At 49.0% G+C, this 22,949-nt stretch overlaps 1 protein-coding gene across 8 annotated transcripts in view; it reads left to right on the forward strand.

Moving 5' to 3' along the window:
* Positions 1–22,949, forward strand: part of CABIN1 (calcineurin binding protein 1) — a 1,566,474-nt gene that overhangs the window by 310,149 nt on the left and 1,233,376 nt on the right. For all 8 annotated transcript variants that reach the window (XM_085634628.1, XM_085634623.1, XM_085634621.1 and 5 more), the window contains one exon: positions 7,271–7,349. In XM_085634628.1, coding sequence (XP_085490754.1) covers positions 7,271–7,349 — 79 coding nt within the window. The remainder of the gene's footprint in view (positions 1–7,270; positions 7,350–22,949) is intronic.

A 22,949-nucleotide genomic window follows, 5' to 3' on the forward strand; every position in this document is an offset into this window, starting at 1 on the left:
GAATACGACAATCTTTCTGGGGGGTCTTCAATGATTCCCCCACTATCACCCTCCAACAGTGCTTCTCATCTCCCCATAGCCCCTCTGTCACCTGTTTATAGCATCTCTCATACCATTGTAGGATGTCAGAGCACTTTACATCACACACATATAGAGACAGTGAATCATACGTGTAAATCAGTGTATAGAAAATGTTTCTTAAGGCAAAGGGAACTACAAGGTGTAGAATTCACATGTCATTCTTACTGGTAGGCATTGTTAAGGAGTGCTTGGTCGGGAGAAGCACAAACTCAGGATTCAGAACATAACACAGTGGTTTGCATTGACTTTAACAATAAAAATGTATTTCCACCCAAATAAACCTTTTTAGCAGCATCAGGATAATGAAAGACTGGGAAAAAACACAAGTCATTAACTTGAACCTTGCAGTTTGCAAGCAGCTGTTTGATGACAGTTTATAGTTCACTGTGCTAGACTACGATTGTCACTTATGAACTGCCCAGTAACAAAAGAATCTCTCTGACAAAAGCAGTAACCCACTGACCTATCCATATAAAATAGTTTTTTAAAATGCATGGTACATGTTCTTTGCAGTAGGCATATTAACCCTCTGTGCTACATTAGAGAAGTCAAAGCTGTCCCTGGACAAAACTCTCATCTCTCTCCAGCAGGGACATTAATCACTGGCGTTATCTTGACACTTTTATTGTTTTTTGAAAACTGCTAATTAAACAAGATACTTTGCAGTGCATTCAAAATTGCTGTCTGCGGACCCCCTAGGAAAGTTTCAGGGACCCCTGGGTGTCCGCGGACCACAGTTTGGGAAACACTGGGCTACGGGCACGTGCACTCGGACTCTTTTTATTACCAGGGTCACATGTCCAGTGACGTCTGTGCTAGATGTGTGTAGGGTGAGTGTAAGCCAGCCCTCAGGTTATGGTTGGTGCTGGCAACCACTACAACAGTGATAATCGGATCACACACAGAGATTCAATCATAAAGGGTCCATGGCTTGTGGTGCACTAAGGTTAGGGGTACCAGATCTTAAATCACACACAAAAAGATTGTATCGTGAAGGGTCCATGACTTGTGGTGCAATGAGGTAGGTGCACCAGAGATGAGCGAGCTGATGTGAAGAAATTGTTAATGTCCCTTTGGGATATTCCTGTTGCATGAGGTGACATTGTTGCGTCCGGTGTCTACAGCACGAAAGTCAATCATAAAGGGTCCATGAGTTGCACAGAGTTAGTGGCACCTGAAGTACTCAGTGTGTGTGCAGCCAGCGATGATGACAGGTCCTTGCAGGACAGGATTGGATTGGATATGTGTGAGACCTGCTGACTGCAGTGTAGGCCAGAGGCAGCGGTCAGCAAGGGCCTACAACTAGGTGGTGTTGACTTGTGGTGCACTGAGTTAGTGGCAACAGTGGTGCTCAGCGTGTGCGCAGCCAGCGATATGTAGTTTGGGCGGGCCGCACTGGGAGCAATGTCTTTTGCCTAATGAATTCAGCGTCAATAAGGCCACGTTACCGTGACTTGAGCTACACAGAGTTAGTGGCACCTGAAGCACTCCGTGTGTGCGCAGCCAGCGATGATGCGTCTTGCGGACAGGGTGCAGTGGATGCAATGTCTGTTGCCTACTGGGCTCTACAATTAATAAATCAAGATTGAATTTGAATTGTGAGCCCAGCTGACCGTAGTGTAGGCCGGAGGCAGCAGTCAGCACTCAGCACTCAGCGTGTGCGCAGCCAGCGATGATGCGTGGTCAGGGCGGGCCGCACTGGATGCAATGTCTGTTGCCTACTGGACTGCGTCATCTGCAATCGCGACTCTATCTGAATTGTCAGCTCTGCTAACCACAGTGTCGGCCGGAGGCAGCGGACAAGAAGGGCCAACAGCCACGTGGCGTTCACTTGAGCTGCACAGAGTTAGTGGTACCTGAAGCACTCAGCGTGTGCGCAGCCAGCGATGATGCGTGGTCCGGGCAGGCTGCACTGGGAACAATATCTTGCCTAATCAATTCTGCGTCAATAAGGCCTCGTGGCAGTGACTTGCAGTGCACTGAGTTAGTGGCACCTGAAGCACTCAGCGTTTACGCAGCCAGCAATGATGCGTGGTGCGGACAGGCCGCACTGGGAGCAATGTCTGTTGCCTACTGGACTTTGTCAGCCCTGCTAACCGCAGTGTAGGCCGGAGGCAGCGGACAGGAAGGGCCGACTGCCACGTGGCGTTCACTTGAGCTGCACAAAGTTACTGGTACCTGAAGCACTCAGCGTGTGCGCAGCCAGAGATGATGCGTGGTCCGGGCGGGCCACACTGGGAGCAATGTCTCTTGCCTACTGGACTGTGTCATCTGCAATCGCGACTCGATCTGAATTGTGAGCCCTGCTGTCCGCAGTGTACATCAAAGGCAGTAGTCTGTACAGACATAACTCTTCGGTGCTGGGTTTGCAGGGGGCCTGTGTCTAGGAGGTCAGCGGTCACGGCGGCGGCCTCGTGGCGGGGTGTGGGCCGCCGCTCTGGCAGTCGCGTTGGCCTTCCCAGAAGTGAACCACGCCCAGATCCCCGGCCTATTTATTCACACTCCTACGCTGGAGTGGCATACGTTGGACCAACACACTTCGGTTCCGCTTACGGGGGGGACGACACAGCTACATGACCGAGATCTTCCCCTCTGACTGATGTAACATGGTTGTTATTAATGGGTGACTTCCCTCCTTCACACATACTTGGTTTCCACGTCTCCCAATATTCAGCTAGTGTGTGTCTGAGGGGCCATGCCGTTATGGGAAGGTCTGCTGTTCTGTTCTGCGCTGTCTCTGTGGTAGTAGGGGGGGAGAGAGAGGTCCTGGGGGTGGTGGTGGCAGTGGGTGTTGTGGCCTTCTTGGGTGTCGGAGCAGCATGGTTAGTCATGTGTTGGTCTTCAGATGTGGTTCTGGGCAGGGCTCCCTTTCATACTGTAGGTAGTCGTCCTGCTTTACACCAGTAAAAGGCAGATGTTAAATTCCTCCTGCTAACGCGGCTTATCGCCTGTTTTTGGATTGCATCGCAGATTTCGCTTGTTGTTGAAAATATCGGGAAGTGGCGTTTACATGTTTTTTTTGTTGCACAGGAACGCCTATTCAGCATATTATTAGCGTTAGTTGTCGCTCTCGTTGGTGGCGATGTTTTTGTGAGGAAGCTATCGCTGGAAAACTGGCAATATCGGCAGTTTTCACCAGGTTGAGAATGGGATGATAATTATTTTACTGCGGTAAAGTGCCGATAACTCAGTGATAAGTTCTTGAGAATACACCCCATCGTTTTTTTAAAAAATTTTTATCCGGATTCGTGCACCCAGCCGCTTTAAAAACATTTTTTTTTTTAATTGTAATAATTTTTGGGCCCTGGGGCTTTTTGTGGGATCCCCAGAGCAGGCCTAGGGGGTCAGGGTGTTTGTACCCTACCCACTTTTCTTGTTTTTTCATCTTTTTTTTGTGATTCGCATGTCGCTACAACAAAGTCCTAATAAACACCAGGGCTCGTTTTAGAGTCACCCTATAACCCAACAGGTGGGACTTATCGCCGAGTTATTGGGAGTTTAGCGCAGCAAAAGTGGCGAAAGAAGTATCGCCCCATTCTCAAGTTGTTGCACACTGCCACATTGCCCACAGGCTGACAGAACCAACACAGCGGACAATCAACATCCTTACGCAGACAAAGCTGCTGGCTGTGCTGCACCTGTTGGCCTCTGGTATCTTCCAACTAACAACTGCGAGAGTCGGAGGAGTCTCACAGCCAGTCCTATTAAACTTCCTCACACGTCTTGGATGCATATCTACAAAAGCAACTTGGGGCCCCTGCATCCGCACCACCCGCTCGTCCCAATTTGTAGTATTCCTGCACAACCAACCTCCACCCCAGCCATTGCTTTACTCCTCTGTGCTCCAGATCCAAGATTGTAGTCACTGAAATGGGGGTGCGCCAGGTCATGAAGTCTAGTAGTCAACAGTAGTGGAAAAACAGTACTTTATTAGAAAAACATAAATTAACAATACAAAAACATCAAACAACGAGTGACATTGCCAACGGGGAACATCAACTTGTGGATCCAAATAACTGTAGATCGTCCTGGAAATCCCAAAAGTCTGTATTCAGAAACCTGTTGAATAAATGAAGATAATGGTCAAGTGTTACTATGGTCACAAACGTAATATGGAACAATGAATTGCACTTGGACAAACCGGAATGCTTACAGGTATGATCAATCCTGCACAGAAAGACCGTAACAGAAGTTTGTGTGGTCGTAAAATTCGTAGGAAAGAAAAGGAACGTTACAACCACACGAACTTCTTACAGGATTTATCACACCTGTAAGCATCAGGGTTCATTTCAGCTTGATACACATGCATGTTCACTTCACCTAAACTGCACAGAAACAACTGGAGACCAAGCAAGGGAACCACGCCATAGCAGCCTTCCTGCATGTGTTGGGGGCAACTGACTTCACACATGTACTATTTGTGCCCCCTGCCAAAACTGCACCCAATCACCGCAATAGAAACCACACGCATTCCAACAATGTGCAGGCAAAACTGGACCACACGGGCCTGTACACTGTCGTCGCAAACTTCTCAGGCAGTGTGCATGATTCTTACATCTTTCGCAAGCATCCGAGCCCTGATCCCCAGACCAGTCCGCTGCCCTGCGATGACTGCCCGACCCTACGCACCCAGACCTCAGTGTTCACCTGCTGCTACCGGCGTGGCTCCAAGAGGGCCCACCACGTAACAGTAACCTTCACAGCCTTCGCTGGATTCCACAGCACAAGCCCCCAGTGCATCCTGCTGCACCGCGCCAAGGAGACATGTCTGTAGAGCCAGCTGCCTTTGGCGTACACGCGGTCCAGCCGAGCTCACAATTCAAATCGGGTCTTAATTGCCAGGATAGCGTATCGAGGCCACGCATCATCGAAGGCTGCACACGCCCTCCGCTCTGGTGGCACTAACTCAGTGCAGCTCTAGTCATCGCCACGTGGCGTGAGGCCCGTGTCGGCCAAAATGCCTCGGCTGCCACCAACTCTGTGCACCTCAAGTCATCGTCACGTGGCAGGAGGCCAGTGTCCGGCAAAGTGCTTCGGCTGCCACCATCTCTGTGCACTTCAACTCATTGCGACGTTGCGGGCGGCCCGTGTCGGTCAAAGTGCCTTGGCTGCCACCAACATAACAAGCACACGGATACACCCAGCTAGAGAGTGGAAATGGCGTCGAGCACGTGCGCCAGGCCCTTTTTATTGGCAGGGTCACATGTCCTGTGACGCCTGTGCTGCATGGGTGTGGTGTGGGTGTAAAGCAGCCGTGAGGGAGTGGCTATGGCATGCCGACAACTAGATGTGTGATCAGCAGATCACTACAGGGAAGACCTGGGACATGTAGCGTTGTAGTTCCCTCCCTGTAAGCGTAAGCAGCGTGGGCTGGCTGAAAAGCGCATCCTTCACAACTTTACCAATATGGCGGTTTGAATCCACAACACTATCATATGCACTCATAAACCTATACAGACACTCACACACCAACACTCAGCCAGAGTTACTCTCACACCTAGTCAGTCATGCAAAGAATCAATCATACTCCCATTTACTGACCCATACAGTTATACACACACCACATCACTTATTCAAACAGAAACAAATGCATACTTACTCTCTTCTACAATCACTGATACAAGTACACACTCATTAATACAGCCACTGTCACAATCACTAACTCTCACGTATAGTCAGTTATATACTTCAGCTTTCACATTCACTGCCTTTTACATATGTAGTTACTTGGACATGGACCATTGAGACATCCATTCACTCATTAACACACCCATACACACACTCACCCACCCATAGAGCTGTTTCCACATGCACTCTTGAACCCATACACACAGTGAATCAACCACTCAAACATCTATGCACATACTCGCGCACCTCCCACACATACACCCAGGCAACCATACAAATACTCAGGCAACCAATCGATAACCCATATAGACAATCATGTAGCTACTGACCAACCCATGCAGCAGCTTATACAACAACAGACAGACTGATACAGACATTCATGCAGTTTAGGCACTAACCCATGCATTTAGTAAGACACATTTAATCACTCAATTAAACAGTCAGTCACACACTTACTAAATCCTCCATTCAGACACTTATACTCCCACTCGTTCTTCAATACACCTTGTGATATATATTTAATACATATTTAAACTTTAAAGAAAAGCAGTCACTCGATGATGTCGTTTGAGATGTCATCAGTGATGTCACTGACCATGTCATGAATGATGTAATATGTGACGTCATCAGCAGTGCATTGCGGGGGCGTGAGTTCTAGTTAGCAGAACTAACTATAACGGGGGAATTTCTCTGGTTTTGTACGAGTGAAATGTCCAACTAACTAGAACGCCCCTGAAACCTGTGTTTTTTTCAGTGAATATATGTATATACACATATATATGTGTGTGTGTGTGTGTGTATAATTTGTTCAATATTACATCAAACTTTTTTACTATAATTCATGGGACGATGCTATCTTAATGTCATAATTTTTTAGATATTTGATTCCCTTGGTTATTAGATTTAAAATATTTTTAAGCTTGTAATAAAGCACTAATCATAAAATGTTCAAATTTTGTAATATGAAGAAACCATTCTCCCTGTAACCGTTCTTAACATCAGTACCTGCTCAAATGTTGTTTCTCTCAAACAACACCCCACCCCTCCAAGCGCGTTGATGTTTTTAGGTAATTAAATCTGTAAGTGCTCAAACCCTTTTGAAGATGTCCTTGAGAACTTTCTAAAGTCACTGCTGCAAGGAGCGCTAGAATCTCTTCTGTGGGACCAACATTCAGATTCACATTTGTTTGTTAGAGCTTAAAAGTGAGTGCCATGAATCAAAAAAACATGTTTTCTGTAAAGATTAAGCTGGACAGGTTTGCTTCAGAGGATTAGTTGTGTTTTCCTTCCCATGGGTACATATGTTTTTGTGTCAACAAATTTTCATGTGTGTGTGCTTTTTTAAAAATTTCTTTTGAAAAAAGCTCTAATATGGTTTGTTGTAAGGTCTCTCCATAACGACTGTTAAAGAAGTGCTAATTTTCTGCTGATGGTGATATAAGAAAATAGTAGGATGTAGTTTAATATTAAAGATAATTACTGCCTGGGGGTCAATGTCTTTGGTTTGAGTGTTTTGGAATCTGCCACAGACTTTTACTGACTTGCACCCTTTTCTGCCCAGGATATGATGGTGATGTGCCTGTCTTGTATGGAACTGCAACTAGACCAGTGGCTGCTTAACAAGGGAAAGAACTCCACAGGTAAGAGTGGCAACATTAACGAGTAAAGCGTTATCTTGCTTTGCATGTGTATAAGACACGTTTCCTTTGCTTTTTCCTCCTTTTACTGGAGGCTTTCTTGAGGCTGCCTCACCATATTGAATGATATACAGTTTCCTGCTGACCAGACTATGTAGAATCACACATGGTATTAATAGGAAGTCTATGCCTAAAAGATGTGGAATGAGTTTTAAACAGGGAAATGCTAAATTTAATATATTTGTAGTGCTAGCTGGCGTGGTTTGGTTCGTTGTTCCTACAAGAGTTACAATAATGACATTTCTGATGGAAACGGCTAACTGCAAATTCCTCCCCTGTTGAATTCCCTCCGAGGCACCAGAGTGGCTCCGAAACGTTTTTTTATTTTTTATTAATTGCTGCTGTACACTAATAAGTGGTGCCCTTGTACTTAAGTGCTGCCTCGTCCCACCTCTGTGAGTGGTGGTGCAGGGCTGGATATAGGAGGTGCCCCAATTTCCAGTTCCTTTTTTTCCTTTGACTCTCAAAGTGGACCCAAAGCTCCAGTGTCAAACATTTGTCAGTTATTCACCACCTTCCAAAAACTTTTGGGAGACTTTGTGCTAGAGATATATCTCTCCAAAACAATGCAACAATCATGTCATGCTAAACCTATAAAAAGCAAATGTTGGTCACATACTCAAACTCTGACTGCCTTTGGTGTCTCAGTTCCAAGCATGTTTCGAAGTCATGCACCAAATGCTCCAAAATGCCATTAAGGTGCTGTAGACCATGTTGGATGTGTCAGAATACAAGAAACGGAGATGGTCATGTTTCAAAGTTTGGGACATCTTCCACTCCATGTCACAGTCTTGATCCAGGTCTCCATCCTCGTGTAAGTCCAAGTCGAAGGACAACTCTTAATGTAGGCACAAGACCAGACAATTATTCTCTCCCCATCACGCCTGCGATACCTCGCACTTTTTTTATTCAAAGGGCCAAACTCTGCGTCAGTCACTGTGACCCCCAATCCCTAGAGCCGATATGCCGTCTTCTACTCCGCGGTGGGTGAAGTCCTTCAAGGATGTCATGCAGTAGCTTTTGCAAATGATTCTGGGTCTCTTTGAAGTACCTTCAGGACCCATGGTTCTGCCAGGACTCCCAATCTGGCCTCCTCTGGTGGTGTCTTCTCTTACACACACTGAGCCTGCTAGGCCTCATATGGTGACAGACGAGCACCCCTGCCCTCAGTACCTCAGCTGCAATAATATCTGAATCCTTGATACAGATTTTTTTATCATGGGTGAGCACAGACTATGAATATGTGCCAGAACTTAAGCCTGTTTTAGGGATTGCGGTCTGTTTAGACTGGGACAGGTGCACAAAGCTTTATTCTCATTGAGGTAAAGTGTTATTGTCCTTATCAAGAGTTAAGTAGCACAAGCGTACTGTTTTGTAATAGGGATCAGTAGAGGGAACAGGCCTTTTTTAGCTGTGTCACTAGAGTGAGGCCTACTGGCCCACTTGTGTAAAGTTTCACTGCTGTGTAGCTAACTTACCCTAAATCATATTAGTATGTAGTGCTGTGTAGCGTTCATGTGTTTGCTGGTGCATGCTGTAATTGGTGTGCCTATGTGTTATACAGTACATGGAGGTCTGTGGGTTCCAAATCATAAACCCAGGGCCTTGGAAAGATATGGAGTTGGAGAAACCATCCCAGACAGATGTGTATAGTGCCTGCATTCCTGAACGCTGGACGGACACACACTGGAGGAAGGGAGAGCCAGGCGTTCTTGTGCACTTCAAAAGGGCCTTTTGTTTCTGAAAAGGTCACTGGGTATATGGGACATTGTCAGAGAGATGATGGGGCTGATAAGAGAAACACAGCAAAGACAGGGAATTGTAAAGATCAGGGCTGGGGCCTCTTTAACCTTTTGAGAGGCATTTATCATTGAGGCTGATATCTTGATGTGATCCTCTAGTCACTCCCAGGGCATGTGATGTAGGCCTATCAAGCTTGAAGTCATTACAGACTGCTTCCTAGAAAAAGGACAGGACATAGGAGTGGACTTTTCAAAGTGGGCAACCGCTACAGCATAGAACTTCAACGACTGAGACACTAAATCACATCTGTGTCTGAAAACAGAACTGGAACTTGAGCCTCCCAAAATTGTCAAATGTCAGACAGTCAACTGTGGCTGTACATCAGCATGGAGAAGCTGAGCCCGACTTCTGCCTGTTGTGATCAGCCAGGTGCAGCAGTAAAGATCAAGGTCCGTCGCCCTCGTGCATCACTGTGACTCAAAAACGCTGTCACCCTGTGCTCTGCTTTTGGTTTGCAAATCTGGCGTCACTCACTTGAGAGGATGCCAACACCCCTACCCCCATTCCCTGGGCCCATTTGGCATGATGACCTCTGTTTAGTCCAAGTTGAGTTTCAGGCAGTTGGTCTTCAACCACATGGCGATGTCGATTATGGTGTCTTCTGTGAGGGATAGGATGAGCTGGGTGTCGTCGGCATAGGAGACGATGTTGAGTCCGTGGGATTAGGTGTTGTCTGCCAGTGTCATCATGTAGGTGTCAAAGAGGGTGGGACTGAGGGAGGACCCCAGGGGGACGCTGCATATGATGTCTCTGGGTGCGAAGGAGAAGGGTGGTAGGTGGATCCTCTGTGTTAGGCTGGAGAGGAAAGAGGTGATCCAGGAAGTGGTCATATAGGAACCAGAGACAGTTGCAGAGCTTGCCTTATATACACTTGATGTTAAATGGACACTACTGTACTACTTGAAACATAAAAACCCTTCAGGAAAACACAACAACTATTTATTTCGCTTGCAAATCCACATAAAGGAAAGGCTGTGTTCGAGGCATATGAGCTGCAGATTACACACTGTGCATAGATCGCCATCTGGTGTTGGGCCCGGGTGTTGCAGTTGTTTTTCTCTTGGAAAGCCTTTGGAAGTCACGCGGTATGTTTCTTCTCCTTTGGATCGTATTGCGCATGGGCTTCTGCTCCATCCTCAGATTGGTTTTTTTTCGCCATCGGGCTCGGATGTGTTCTGCGCGCTCCAGTTCGGAACCGTTCCAGTTTTCCTGTTCAGCGCGCAATCCTCCCCCCTTCGACGGTATTATCTCGATCGCGTTCTCCTACACTCGACGCGACTCTCAATAATCTAAGTCTTCGATTCCGGCCGTCGACGAAGGCCTTCGGGCCTACCTGGGCTCTGGTCCTGGCTGATGGAAAGGACTCCATTTAAGTAGTGTCCTCGATGTGGGTCGGAGTTTCCCCACACTGATCTCCATGAGGTGTGCAACCTCTGCCTCTCCCCAGAACACGAGGCAAGGGACTGTCCAGCTTGCGCCTCCTTCCGATCGAAGAAGACGATCCGGGACCGACTAGCAAGGAGAACAATGGCACACTCGGCGACTTCGATCCCCGACGACATCTTCGAAGAAGGCGTCGATGTCCCGGAACAACAGCACACCGAAGAGGGCCTCGTCAGCGCCCCCGACGTCGAGAACATTACTCCGGCACAGAGGGGCGTGAGTACAAACGTCGACCCTGACCCAAAAGCCCCCCTCCACGCCATTGAAAAAGGCTACGGTCACGCCTTCGGGCCTAGGTATGCACCAAAAGACAGCTTCCCATACCTCGCTTTTGGGCCCCGTTAAGAAGACCATCAAGCCTTCAGGCAGCTCGGGCTCGAGCCAGCCTACCCTCGGTGCAGAAAAAACCTCATCGGCACTGACACCGAAAAAGAAAACGCCCCTTTCCTCGTCCGCGCCGAGCTTGACACCGAAGCCCTCGGCGCCGAAGACTGGCACCGGCTCCTCTGCACCCATACCACCCTCGGAGCCGAGCAAGAATCCGAAAAGCCTCGACTCCCAAACCTCGAAGCCGAAAGCCACCTCGGAACCGAGGAAGTCAAAAGACACTGTTAAACCCCACGGTTCGAAACCAAGAACCAGTGCCGAATCGATGCCGGAAAAACCCACGGCTCCGACACCATCAGCGCCGAAGGATCAGCCTCTTACTGACGAACTGTTTCGACCCGATCCTTACCAAAAAACCCTCGTAAAAGATCCAAAGACTGGTCATTTGTCGCTTAGCACCAGAAAACTGACCACTGGACAAGCCTGCACCAGCTCCACCACCAAAAAGGAGAGACTTTGCCACCTCTCCTTTGAGGATTCCTTCACCTCCTCCTCCTCCCCATCTCATCATTCTCCTACACCATCTCCAGATGAGGATGATGATGACGACATCTACGACAAAGGGGATGGGGCGGACAACCAACCAACAGGGGACCCTACTCCTACAGGCTCCCCAGAACCATGCCTCATCCTAGTTGCTCCAACTTGGGCCAGACAACTGTGGTACACCACATTGCTGGAACTCTCTGTAGTTCCGCACCAAAAATTACACCTCTCTCCACACCTCTTAACCCAGAACCATGGAGAGATCAGACACCCGGACCCAGCTCAGCTCAACCTTGCGATCTGGCTCCTGAAATCCTAGAATTTGGCTACCATAATCTTCCCCCTGACTATATGAACGTCATTAAAGAAGCTAGACGTCCTACCACTAGAGCTTGCTACACAGCCAAGTGGAAACGATTCGTGATTTATTGTCACAACAATAATATCAATCCCTTGGATGTGTCTATCCAACACATCATAGGCTACTTACTACACCTACAAAGATGCAACCTAGCCTACATGTCTATTAGACTACACCTTGCTGCCATAGCAGCGTATCTACAAAATAGACAGCATCTATCCCTCTTTAGAGTACCTGCCATAAAAGCCTTCATGGAAGGCCTCAAACGAATAATTCCCCCTAGAGTGCCACCCTCACCAGTGTGGAACCTAAACATCGTTCTTACAAGACTAATGGGGCCTCCATTCGAACCTCTACATACATGCGAGCTTCAATTTTTAACATGGAAAACAGCTTTCCTTGTATCCTTTACTTCCCTCAAAAAGGTCAGTGAAGTAAAAGCACTCAGCATTCAAGAACCTTTTCTGCAAATGCATCATAATAAGGTTGTTCTCCGCGCTAATCCAAAATTCCTTCCTAAAGTCATTTCTCCCTTTCACCTTAATCAATCTGTGGAACTGCCTGTATTCTTCTCGCAGCCACAAACCATTGCAGAAAGAGCTCTGCACACCCTAGACGTCAAAAGAGCTTTACTCTACTACATCGAGAGAACACAACCTTTTCGCAAGACCAAACAATTATTCGTGTCTTTCTCACCATCACACAAAGGCAACCCCATCTCCAAATCTGGGATAGCTAGGTGGATTGTTAAATGCATATAGCTTTGCTACCACAAAGCAAAATGAACGCTATCTGTTTCCCCTAAAGCCCACACTACCCGTAAGATTGGCATTTTTAGGGAACATCCCCTTAGATGATATCTGCAAAGCAGCTACATGGTCTACAGCGCACACTTTCACTAAACACTATTGTGTAGATGTGTAAACTAAGCAACAAGCTAGTGTGGGCCAGGCTGTCCTTAAAACACTGTTTCAAACAACTGCAACAGATACTGGTGGTCGCCGCTAAGGGGGTACTGCTACACAATCTATGCACAGTGTGTAATCTGCAGCTCATATGCCTCGAACGGAATATGCTACTTACCAGTATGCATCTGTTCTTGGCATGTAGAGCTGCAGATCTACACACGCCCACCCGCCTCCCCGGCTACCTTTATCTGTTCCAGTTTTATCTTATTTAGATACAGCACACATGGGCATCTTTCCTGTTTCTTACAACGCTCCATCATTTCCCTCCTGGCGAAAAACAATCTGAGGATGTAGCCGAAGCCCATGCGCAATACGATCCAAAGGAGGAGTCACGTACCTCGTGACTTCCAAAGACTTTCCAAGAGAAAAACAACTGCAACATCCGGGCCCAACACCAGATGGCGATCTATGCACAGTGTGTAGATCTGCAGCTCTACATGCCAAGAACAGATGCATACTGGTAAGTAGCATATTCCTTTAAAAGCAGGAATAGCAAGATGGATTGTAAAATGTATACAAATTTGTTATGCTAAAGTAAAATGAACATTAGCAACTATGCCAAGGGCTCATTCAACAAAGAAAAAAGGAGCAACCGTGGCTCTCTGTATCCTTCTTAGTGACATTTGCAAAGCAGCAACATGGATGAACCCACAGACATTTAAAAACAAGCATTGAAAATGCAACAGGTCTCGCCTTTGGTTAAGTTAAAGCCATTTGCTTTGCTAATGATATCGTATAGCAAAGCAATGGCTTTAACTCAATAAAAGGCGACACCTATTGCATTTGTAATGGGGGTTTTTCAATTGTCGAAGAAGACAAGAAGCAGCCTACCTCTCCCAGCCCCCGTAAAACAATAAAGTGCAGAAAAGCGGCTTTGGCGACATACTTAACGCTCTACAAATCGAGTAAATAATTCAAAACATATTACATCCGGAACATCTGCGTATGTATTTTCTGTGTGTTTATGCTTTTTTTTTTGAGTGCTACTAGTTTTTACATATGTTCAACACGTCCATATTTTGGCGCGTCACACTAAGTATGGTTTCCCACAAAATATGCAATATAATGAAATATACTGACATTACTGTGTTTTTTTTCTATGCATATCTACATAGTGTCATTTTCCTGTGTGAGTGTACGAATCGAGGAAACCAGGGCGAAGCCAGAGGTTAGCGCCCAGAGCTATTTACAAACACTAATAACTTTAGCGCAATTACTCCCTGGAGAGAGGTTTGCACGTAAACTGCGTGACGCCACGCCTCCTCCGGCAGCACTGTGCCCCACCTGCCCTTACCACACCTGGCGACCAGGGGGCGTGCAGACATATACCGGGGTCGCATACGGGGTGAGATGACTTGAGTAAATTAATTAATTTAGAAGGCCTTTCAGTACAGTGAACTGGGGACTCATCTAATGGTTCCATTTAAAAACTTTTAAAACTGGGCCTACACATTAGCATGTGTTTCTAAATCGGGAAAACGGAAATTAATGCAAATTTTACAGTTTAGCGAGCACACTTTCACAGTCTAAAGTACACGTAAAAGAGTGTTCCGTTTTACAAACGTGTGTGCATTTATGTTTGTGTACTGAGCTGTACCGTTTTGTTTTGCACTCTACACAGTTGATAATTGCTTATTTAGTATTAACTCTCCTTAAATATCGAACTTAAATAATATCGAACTTTAATATCCATTAAGTACTTGTTTTTTCAAGTGAATCTGGTGTGATACAAGATTAGGCACCTCTAAACTTTTACTATGTGTTGAATAGTTGAAAACAATAATGTATCCTAGCTTTTCTCCGTATTGCAGCACATAAGAACAGCTTTAGTAACTAAATGTAATGTATATTAATTAAGAGGGAGCCTGCTCATTTTATTCATTTTCCCTATATTTTCCGAGGGCGCATAACGAGGGACAATATGTTTGTCTGCTAAAAATAATACATTCTCACATTTGGTAGTTATTGACCAATTTAGCAGTGTCCACAAATGTTCTGAGGACGGACCATGTACAGTGCACAGCACGTCATTACCGTACTAAGTATGGAAGCCCGCAATGGACATCGTCGTGCGAGCTTCATTTGCAAACTTCTGGAGTCCAGGAAGGCGGCCGCTGTAATGTTTAAAAAACACACCCGGCAGAGAGGTCCTTTAAAGCATGGGGTATTCTAGGCGCTACTTTCGTACCTAGCCGTTGACTTTTTTATTGTAATGTACTGCTTACAGTTTATCGTTTATTTTCTAAATGTTCCTCTTTTTGGGGGGAGGGGGGTATTAAGCGCTCTTTATAAACGCAATTTTACAAGAAATGAAAAACGCGGCAGAGTTATCTCGCTTGAAATGTAATCAGGTTTAAGCGCACCTATATTTAAAGAAATTAAATGTAAAGTTCCTAGAGGCGCCGGGAGCAGCACTTTCAATAGTTATTGTAAAAGTAAAAAACGTGGAGATTCACAGCCATGCAGGCCGACAGACAGACACGTAGATAATGCGAAAGGTAGTCTGAGTGCATAGATGAGGGACACATGGGTAGATCGAATACCTTTGCGTGTGTTCTTTCATATCTACACAGCATGTACACTGACAGTGAGGTGTGCTCGGCTATAAATTGTTGCGCGCCGGCTCCCTTCAACTCTGGGTCAGTCGCGCGTGCGCTGTTTAAAGTGAAAGCACGCCAGAGCCAGAGTTGAAGGAAGCCGGCGTGAACAAGATGGCGGCAGACTGTCCCCTGTCCCACGGACCCACGCATGCTGTCTGCTTTGGCCAGATGGCGAGAGCAGCCATCTTTGTCCATGCAGGCGTGTGCATGAGCCCACGGGGAGAATCGATTCCAAAAGGTCCTCTCTGACGCCAGACGAGACCTAAACATTATTGTGTGAATGTTCAAGCAAGGCGACAAGCTCTAGTTTGACAAACAGTCCTTCAAACATTATTTTTAAAAAATGCACCATCTCATGCCTGAAGCCACCACGAGAGGGCTACTGCTTTACAGTGTATGCATTGCATGTGTATCTGCAGTCAACACATGCTACAAATGGAGTATGTTACTTACCCTGTAAGCATCTGTTCATAGCGTGTAGTGTTACAGATTCACATGTGTAGGAGAGTAGGGTCTGCTTTCTATGTTCACCCCCACTTTTTTGCTTTTGCTTTACTGGTTTTCGACTTAGATGTGGCTGTGGGCCTGCTAATCAGACCCACAGCCCTGCTGTTCTCTCTCTAAATTGATACTATGTACTTTAGGTGCATAACCCATTTGGTTAGGATCACCTTATTGGCCCCTGTACAGTGTACCCTAGGTACCCAGGGCATAGGTGTACCCTAGGCCTACCAGGGGCTGCAGCATGTATTATGCCACCCCTGGCCTGGCCTTCCATTATGACACAACTGGCTGATCACTCAGCTGGGGCAAGGTCGTGTAATCACCCCTTGCTTAGGTGTAGCATTCCTATACCTAACTTACATATAGACACATGTGTACCTATCAGCCACTCCTATGGCATGCCTTAACAATCCTGGAGGCAGAGTGCTTGGTAACATGTGAGATGGTGCTCTAGCATGAGCTGAGCCTCTCTGCAGCTTTCGGAACCATGTCCTTATAGCTGTTCTATGATATAGCCTACCATATACTCTTAAAGTGCCTTATAATCTTAAACGGTTATGGTAACTATGGTTTGGCTTTATCGAAACATGTCGTGTAAGGTGTCTAACACTGTGAAATAATACCCCCATACCATTTCTGGACATGAGGATATTATTCCCCCCTTCTAGAGGGAAAGACATGTTAAAATCATACTTTACTGTTAGCCTCTGACCAAAGCCTCAGCATCACAAAATGGATGCTGCTGCCACGACACAAGTCTGACCTCCTGCTGCTGGGAGTGATCCCAGCCAGGGAGGCCTGGACAATAGGTTTCCTGCTTGGGGAGGTGCTAGCACCTCCCCAGACAGCCTTTAGTGTATTGGGGCAGGGTGGGCTGAAAGGAATGAGACATGCCTGGGGCACACAAGGTGTTCCTTGCATAGTCCAGTTCAAACCGGCGCTGGGGCACTCCAGCCCCAGCTCTGGCGCGAAACTGGACAAAGGGAAGTGGGTGTAACCACCCCCTCCCAGGTCCCACCCATAAGGCGTGACCTAGCAGGTATCCCAGCCCCCCAGATTAGTATAAGAGTGGGAGTTGGGCCCCAGGACTTTAGATTATCCTGAACCTGCAACTTGAACAGAATATCTGGACCTTCGACACTCGACGAAAGAAGAAGACTGAAGAATCTCCCTTGTGGCCAAGGAGTGGCTACCCTGTGCAAACAGGCACCATCAAGAGACTACCCTTTGCTTTGGACTACCCTTTGCTTTGCTAAAGTTCTACGAGGGACCGACTGCAGAGCCCGACCAGAGCCTTGACTTCCAGACTTCTCCGACCCTGATCCACATCCACAGCAGAGCTGAGATCCGTGGAGGCGACGAGAGACGTGGGACCGGCTACCTGGGAAAAGTGGCTAGTATCTTCAAGCGCAGCTTCTGAGGCACCCTCGAAGTTGTGCACCGGGGATTGAGAAGCCCCAACCCCAAGCACCATCTGCACCGAAGACCAGCCCCCCACACTCCACGAGTCCTGCGTGGGACCCTTCTGCATTTTCCTGCTTGCCGCGTCTGTCCGGTTGCTTGACCGCTGGCTAGTGGCCTTTGTGACGACGCATCCCGTAATCTTCAGCGCTGGTTTGGCTCCTCCAGACTGGCTCCTGCTCCTTTGAAAAAGAGAAGCCCCAGACCTTCCTGGTCTGCACCAGAAGCAAGTCCTCCGTTCTTCGTGGGTTCCGCTTGCCAAGGCTTGGTGAGTCCTAGTCCAACTTCGACGCCGCCGACAGCAAGAGCCTTCGTGGGACAGCTCGCCTCCTGGTCCTGGTCGTCCTCGACGTTCCCTGGTCCTCGTGGCTGCAGCGATAAGCTTCACCTTCACCTGCAATCTTCACAACATCGCCTGGTTCCTTCCTGGTTCCACGTGGTCACTGGCTAGTGACCTTGACTCTGTCCCTTCTGCTTGCAGGTCTCCTCTCTTCTTGATCCCAGCCTTGGGATCCACCGGACACTCTTCACTGACTGCCTGTCAGCAACTTTCCTTCAGGCATCCATAGAAGCCCACGACGAAACCCGACGCAAGTTCACACCTATGCACCCGCAGCCCGTGGGCTAGGTAACTTGGGTACTTCGGTGCTCACAAGGGTAGTGACTATCCTAGGGTCTAGTTTCCGAGTCTCGACTTTCTAGCTATACCAGAAGTGTCCTTAAACTGTTTATTTCTAAACTGTACTATTTCTATCGACTATACGCATTACGCGTGAGTGTTTCCACTCTGCACCTGAATCCCGTGGGCCTCCCACTTCCTAACTGTTGCTAGTGTAGTGTAGCCCCAGCGATTCCCTAGGCCTAGGCCTATCCTATTTCCGTGACAGTGGTCCTTATACCACTTACTTAGTATATGGTTTGCGTGGCCCCTAGGGCCTAACTGTATTACTTACCTGTGTGACTTAATGTATGCATAAATAAGACTGTGTTGTACTTACCTCTAATCTCATATAGAGTGCTGAGGGTTTGACTAGAATAAATACACTTTATTTTATATATATATCTGTTGTGGTGTCCTTTCATTTGGTATTCAAGGGATTATATATGGTATCACAGCTGGCTTCACATGCCATTCAGAGTTTAGCCTAAGACTGCTCTTGTCCATGCTACCACTAGGATAGCTGGTCTATAAGGTTGACTTTACAACCAATCACCATAAGGGTTGTTTGGACTGATATAAGGTGTACACTAGAACGAGTGACATCATACATCAGGCCAACTTCTCACAACATGCACCCTCCCGCCTCCCCAGCAGGTATTAGATGGTGAGAATACTGCACATCAATGCAGCATGTTCAACTGCAAATGCTAACTTAGCAGACTATATCTTCACTCCATATATGGCAAGGGGAAAAAACATAATCTAACAAAGGAGCCTTTCTGTAGTAGGGGATCTCTGTGTATAGTCATAATCTAGTGAATAGTCCCGCCCATGTGCGTGGACCCCGGAGCAATAAAAAATAATCTCTAAAGGTGACAAATCATGCAGACCTGCATACACCTTTAAGAGAGAATTTAATTTAAAGACAGATAATGCAGCCTATACCCACAGGCTGCACTGTGCAGTACTTCAACTAGAATTCCACCAACACCCACAAACAGCACTGCCTGTCTAGCTTTTCTCCACATAGGAAAAAACCCTGCCTCTACCAGCAAAAGCCTCTGGAATGATAGAGAGGAAGGAGTGGACAGACAAGCCCCATAGGCTGCCATTATGTGGCTTAAAACAGGATACTGTGCCTTTAAGAAAACTTTCCAGATTTCCAGAACTTTCCCCAGTATCCCAGAATGCCCAGGCGGTCCCATTTACTTTCAGTTCTTTTTTCCGGCTCCTGCTAGCAGGACCCTGGAGCATTGAGCTCTCCCTTTTTCAAGGGTTTATTGTAGTTTTTTGTCAATTTTTGTCACTTTTTCAAGTGCTTAGTGGCTGGTACTGTCAACATGCCTGGCTTGTTCGACAAGTGCCCGGAATGTGGTAGAAAGAAGGCTAAAACTGATCCACACGAGGTGTGTATAGGTTGCCTTCCCCAGTCCCACGTGCCTGAAGACTGTGATATCTGCCACTCAGTCTCAGCCAGGACCCTGAGGGACAGAATGAAAATCAGGCTCCAAATCCTGGAGGAGAGAAGGCTGAAGGCACCAGGTGGGTCTGGAGGGGCTGATTTGGCCCATACTGAGGCCTCTGGGGGGCTCCCCAGGGGCAGGAAGACCAGTAAGCGTTCCCACTCCCCGTCGACGTCGAGGGCGTCGACGGCGGCGTCGAGGAGGATGACTACCATCTGTTCGCCGTCTCCCCAGGGCTCTGGGGAGAAGCGGCGTCGGCGGTCGACGTCGAGGGACCTGAGTAGGCCGCCGTCGACTACATCGGCATCTTCGGCGACGACGCCGTCTACGGCACCTTCCAGCGGTCGGCGTCGAGATCGGACCCGGCGTCGGCGCTCGCCGTCGAGGGGAGATCGCCGTTTGCCGTCGGTGAAGAGGAGACGGTCGACGTCGCCGTCGAAGCGAAGATCGTCGCCGAGACGCTCGAGGTCAAGAAGATCGCCGTCGAGGCGCAGCTCGCCGTCGAGGCGCAGATCGCCGTCGAGGCACAGATCGCCGTCGAGGCACAGATCGCCGTCGAGGCACAGATTGCCGTCGAGACGGAGGTCGCCGTCGAGGCACAGGTCGCCGTCGAGGCACAGGTCGCCGTCGAGGCGAAGGTCGCCGTCGAGGCGAAGGTCGACGTCGAGGCGAATGTCGACGCCGAGGAAGAGAGAGTCATCGGGATCGGTGTACTCTGTGGTGTATACGCCTCCTAGGATGCCTACGTCACCGCCTCCTCCGACTCCGCCTCCACCACCACCTCCACCACCACCGCCTCCACCGCCGCCTCCACATCCGCGGCCACTGCCTCCGCCGCCCCCACCTCGGTCGTTACCACGCACTCCATTGGGGCTGCCGGCGGTTCCCCCGCGGTCGGTTTCCCTTCCGAGGTACCCGACTCCGCCGCAGGGGACTCCGAAGCCACGACGCCCACGGTCGCCGAAGAGGTCGCGCTCCCGCTCTCTCAGGAGGAGAAGATCTAGGAGCCATGGACGGTCATCGTCGGACTCAGGACGACGCCGTAGGAGGCACAGGTCCAGGTCGCACACGCGATCCTCGACCAGAGATTTTTCCCCGACGCTGTCGGACTCGCCGGGGACTAGGGTGTCTCCGGTGGACGATTTGGTCTCGTTCCAAGAGGTGCTGTTGAGAGGGGCAGCAAAGTTGGGTATCACGGTGACGGTTCCAACACCCACGACGTCCGTGATATTCGAGACGCTTCATAAGAAACCTCTGTCTCGCCCTCTACTGCCCCTTGTACCAGGCCTGGTGGAACTCGCGTTGGAACTGTTCCTCACTCCCGCGGTGACGAAGGCTGCCCCCTCCAGGCTCATGAAAAAGTATAGGGCCCCGGAATCGGACCCTACCTTTTTGAGGGTGGACCCGAAGCCGGATTCGGTCATCGTGACGGCGGCGAGGAAACAGCATGCGACCGCCCCTTCATCGACGGTCCCGCCTGACAAAGAGAGCCGCTGGCTAGATTCTGCGGACAGGAAGGTGTGTGGGACCGCCGCCACCACCATGAAGGCGGCGAGTGCAGGGGCTTTCTTGGGCCGTTACGACCGGGCCCTGTGGGAGTCCCTGCAGCAGTATGCGGACCCGCTGCCCCGGGACAGGAAGGAGGACTTCTTGGAAACGGTGCGCGAAGGCATGCTCGTTTCTAATCGGGTGATCGGCGCGGCGGCGGATGTATCCTTGTTGGCCGCCCACGCCTACTGACATGGCGTCCACCAGAGGCGGCATTCGTGGCTGCGACTGACGTCCCTCAAACAGGAGGCGCAGCACAGAGTGGCCAACCTACCCTTTTCGGGGGAAACCCTGTTCGGGAAACATGCGGATGATGAGATGGCCCGCATGAAGGCGGAGGCGGAAACCCTGACGGCCGTCGGGTTGGAGAAGGCCGAGAAGAAGAAGCGCCCGTTCCAGAGGCGGTTCGGGTCTTCGGGCAGAGGGCGTGGGCAGGGTTCGGGACAGCAGCAGCACCAACAGCAGCAGTTCCGGAAGCCCTTCCAGAAGCGCCAGAGGGGTAGAGGAGGCCAGCAGGCGACTACCACTCCCAAGGGCCCGGCCGGGTCTCGGCCTTAGCGGCTACTTTCCCCTCAACCGTTACCCACTCCAGTGGGGGGAAGCATTCAATTTTTTCCGGCAGAGTGGAGAAAAATTACTCAGGACATGTGGGTGCTGAATATTGTTTGCAATGGATACAGTCTTCGGTTTATCATCCCGCCTCCTGCGATTCCGCCGGTCAGCTCTCGGTTCCAGCTGAGAGAGCTCCAGGCGGAGGCAGACATCTTGTTGAGCAAAAAGGCGGTAGAAGAGGTACCTCTGTCTCAAAGGGAAAGAGGTCTGTACTCTCGGTTCTTCCTCGTTCGCAAGAAGGACAAGAACGAGTTCAGGCCCATTCTGGATTTGCGACAGGCAAACAAATGGATTCGCAGAGAGAAGTTTCGCATGCTATCGTTGCACCAGATTTACCCTCAGCTGCAACGGGGAGACTGGCTCTGTGCCATAGATCTACAGGATGCGTACTTCCATGTGCCCATAGCACGGAAACACAGGAAGTTCCTGCGATTCCAAGTCGGCGCCAATCACTATCAATACACAGTTCTGCCATTCGGGCTGAAGTCTGCGCCCAGGACCTTCTCGAAGTGCATGGCGGTGGTGGCGGCACATCTGCGAAGGAACAAGGTGTTTGTCTACCCGTATCTGGACGATTGGCTGATCAAGGCTTCATCCTTCTCGGAAGCGCAAGATCACTTCCAATGGACGTGCGCTGTCTTGCACAAGCTGGGGTTACACGTCAACATGTCCAAATCGGTCCCGACTCCGGTCCAGTGCATACAGTACCTGGGAGCCTCCATCGATACACGGTCAGCAAGCGTGTCTCCTTCGGAGGAGAGACGGTTATCACTCCTTCGGAAGGCTCAGGACCTCAGGACTGCTCCATCGACGACAGTGAGGAAGGTGTCTTCTCTACTGGGATCGATGGCCTCCTGTATCTTCCTCACGCCTCCCGCATGGCTACACATGAGACCACTGCAGGAGTGCTTGGAGGATCAGTGGGATCAGAGGACAGGCTCTTGGGACGACAAGATACGACTGTCGCTGCATGCTCTTCAGTCTCTGAAGTGGTGGTGTTCGGCGGAAAACCTCCTCAAGGGGGTTCCCTTCCACAAGGACATTCCCACGACGAGTGTCGTGATGGATGCGTCTCTCCAGGGCTGGGGGGCGCATTCCGGGGACTTGCAGATTCAAGGAAAGTGGTCGGCTTTGGAATCGACGCACCACATCAATTTCCTGGAACTCAGATCTGTCTTCCTGGCACTGAAGGCCTTCCTTCCGTCCTTTTACACCAACTCACTGCTGATACAGACGGACAATACAA

This window comes from Triturus cristatus, chromosome 11 (genome assembly GCF_964204655.1).
Source record: "Triturus cristatus chromosome 11, aTriCri1.1, whole genome shotgun sequence".
Classification (NCBI taxonomy): Eukaryota; Metazoa; Chordata; class Amphibia; order Caudata; family Salamandridae; genus Triturus; species Triturus cristatus.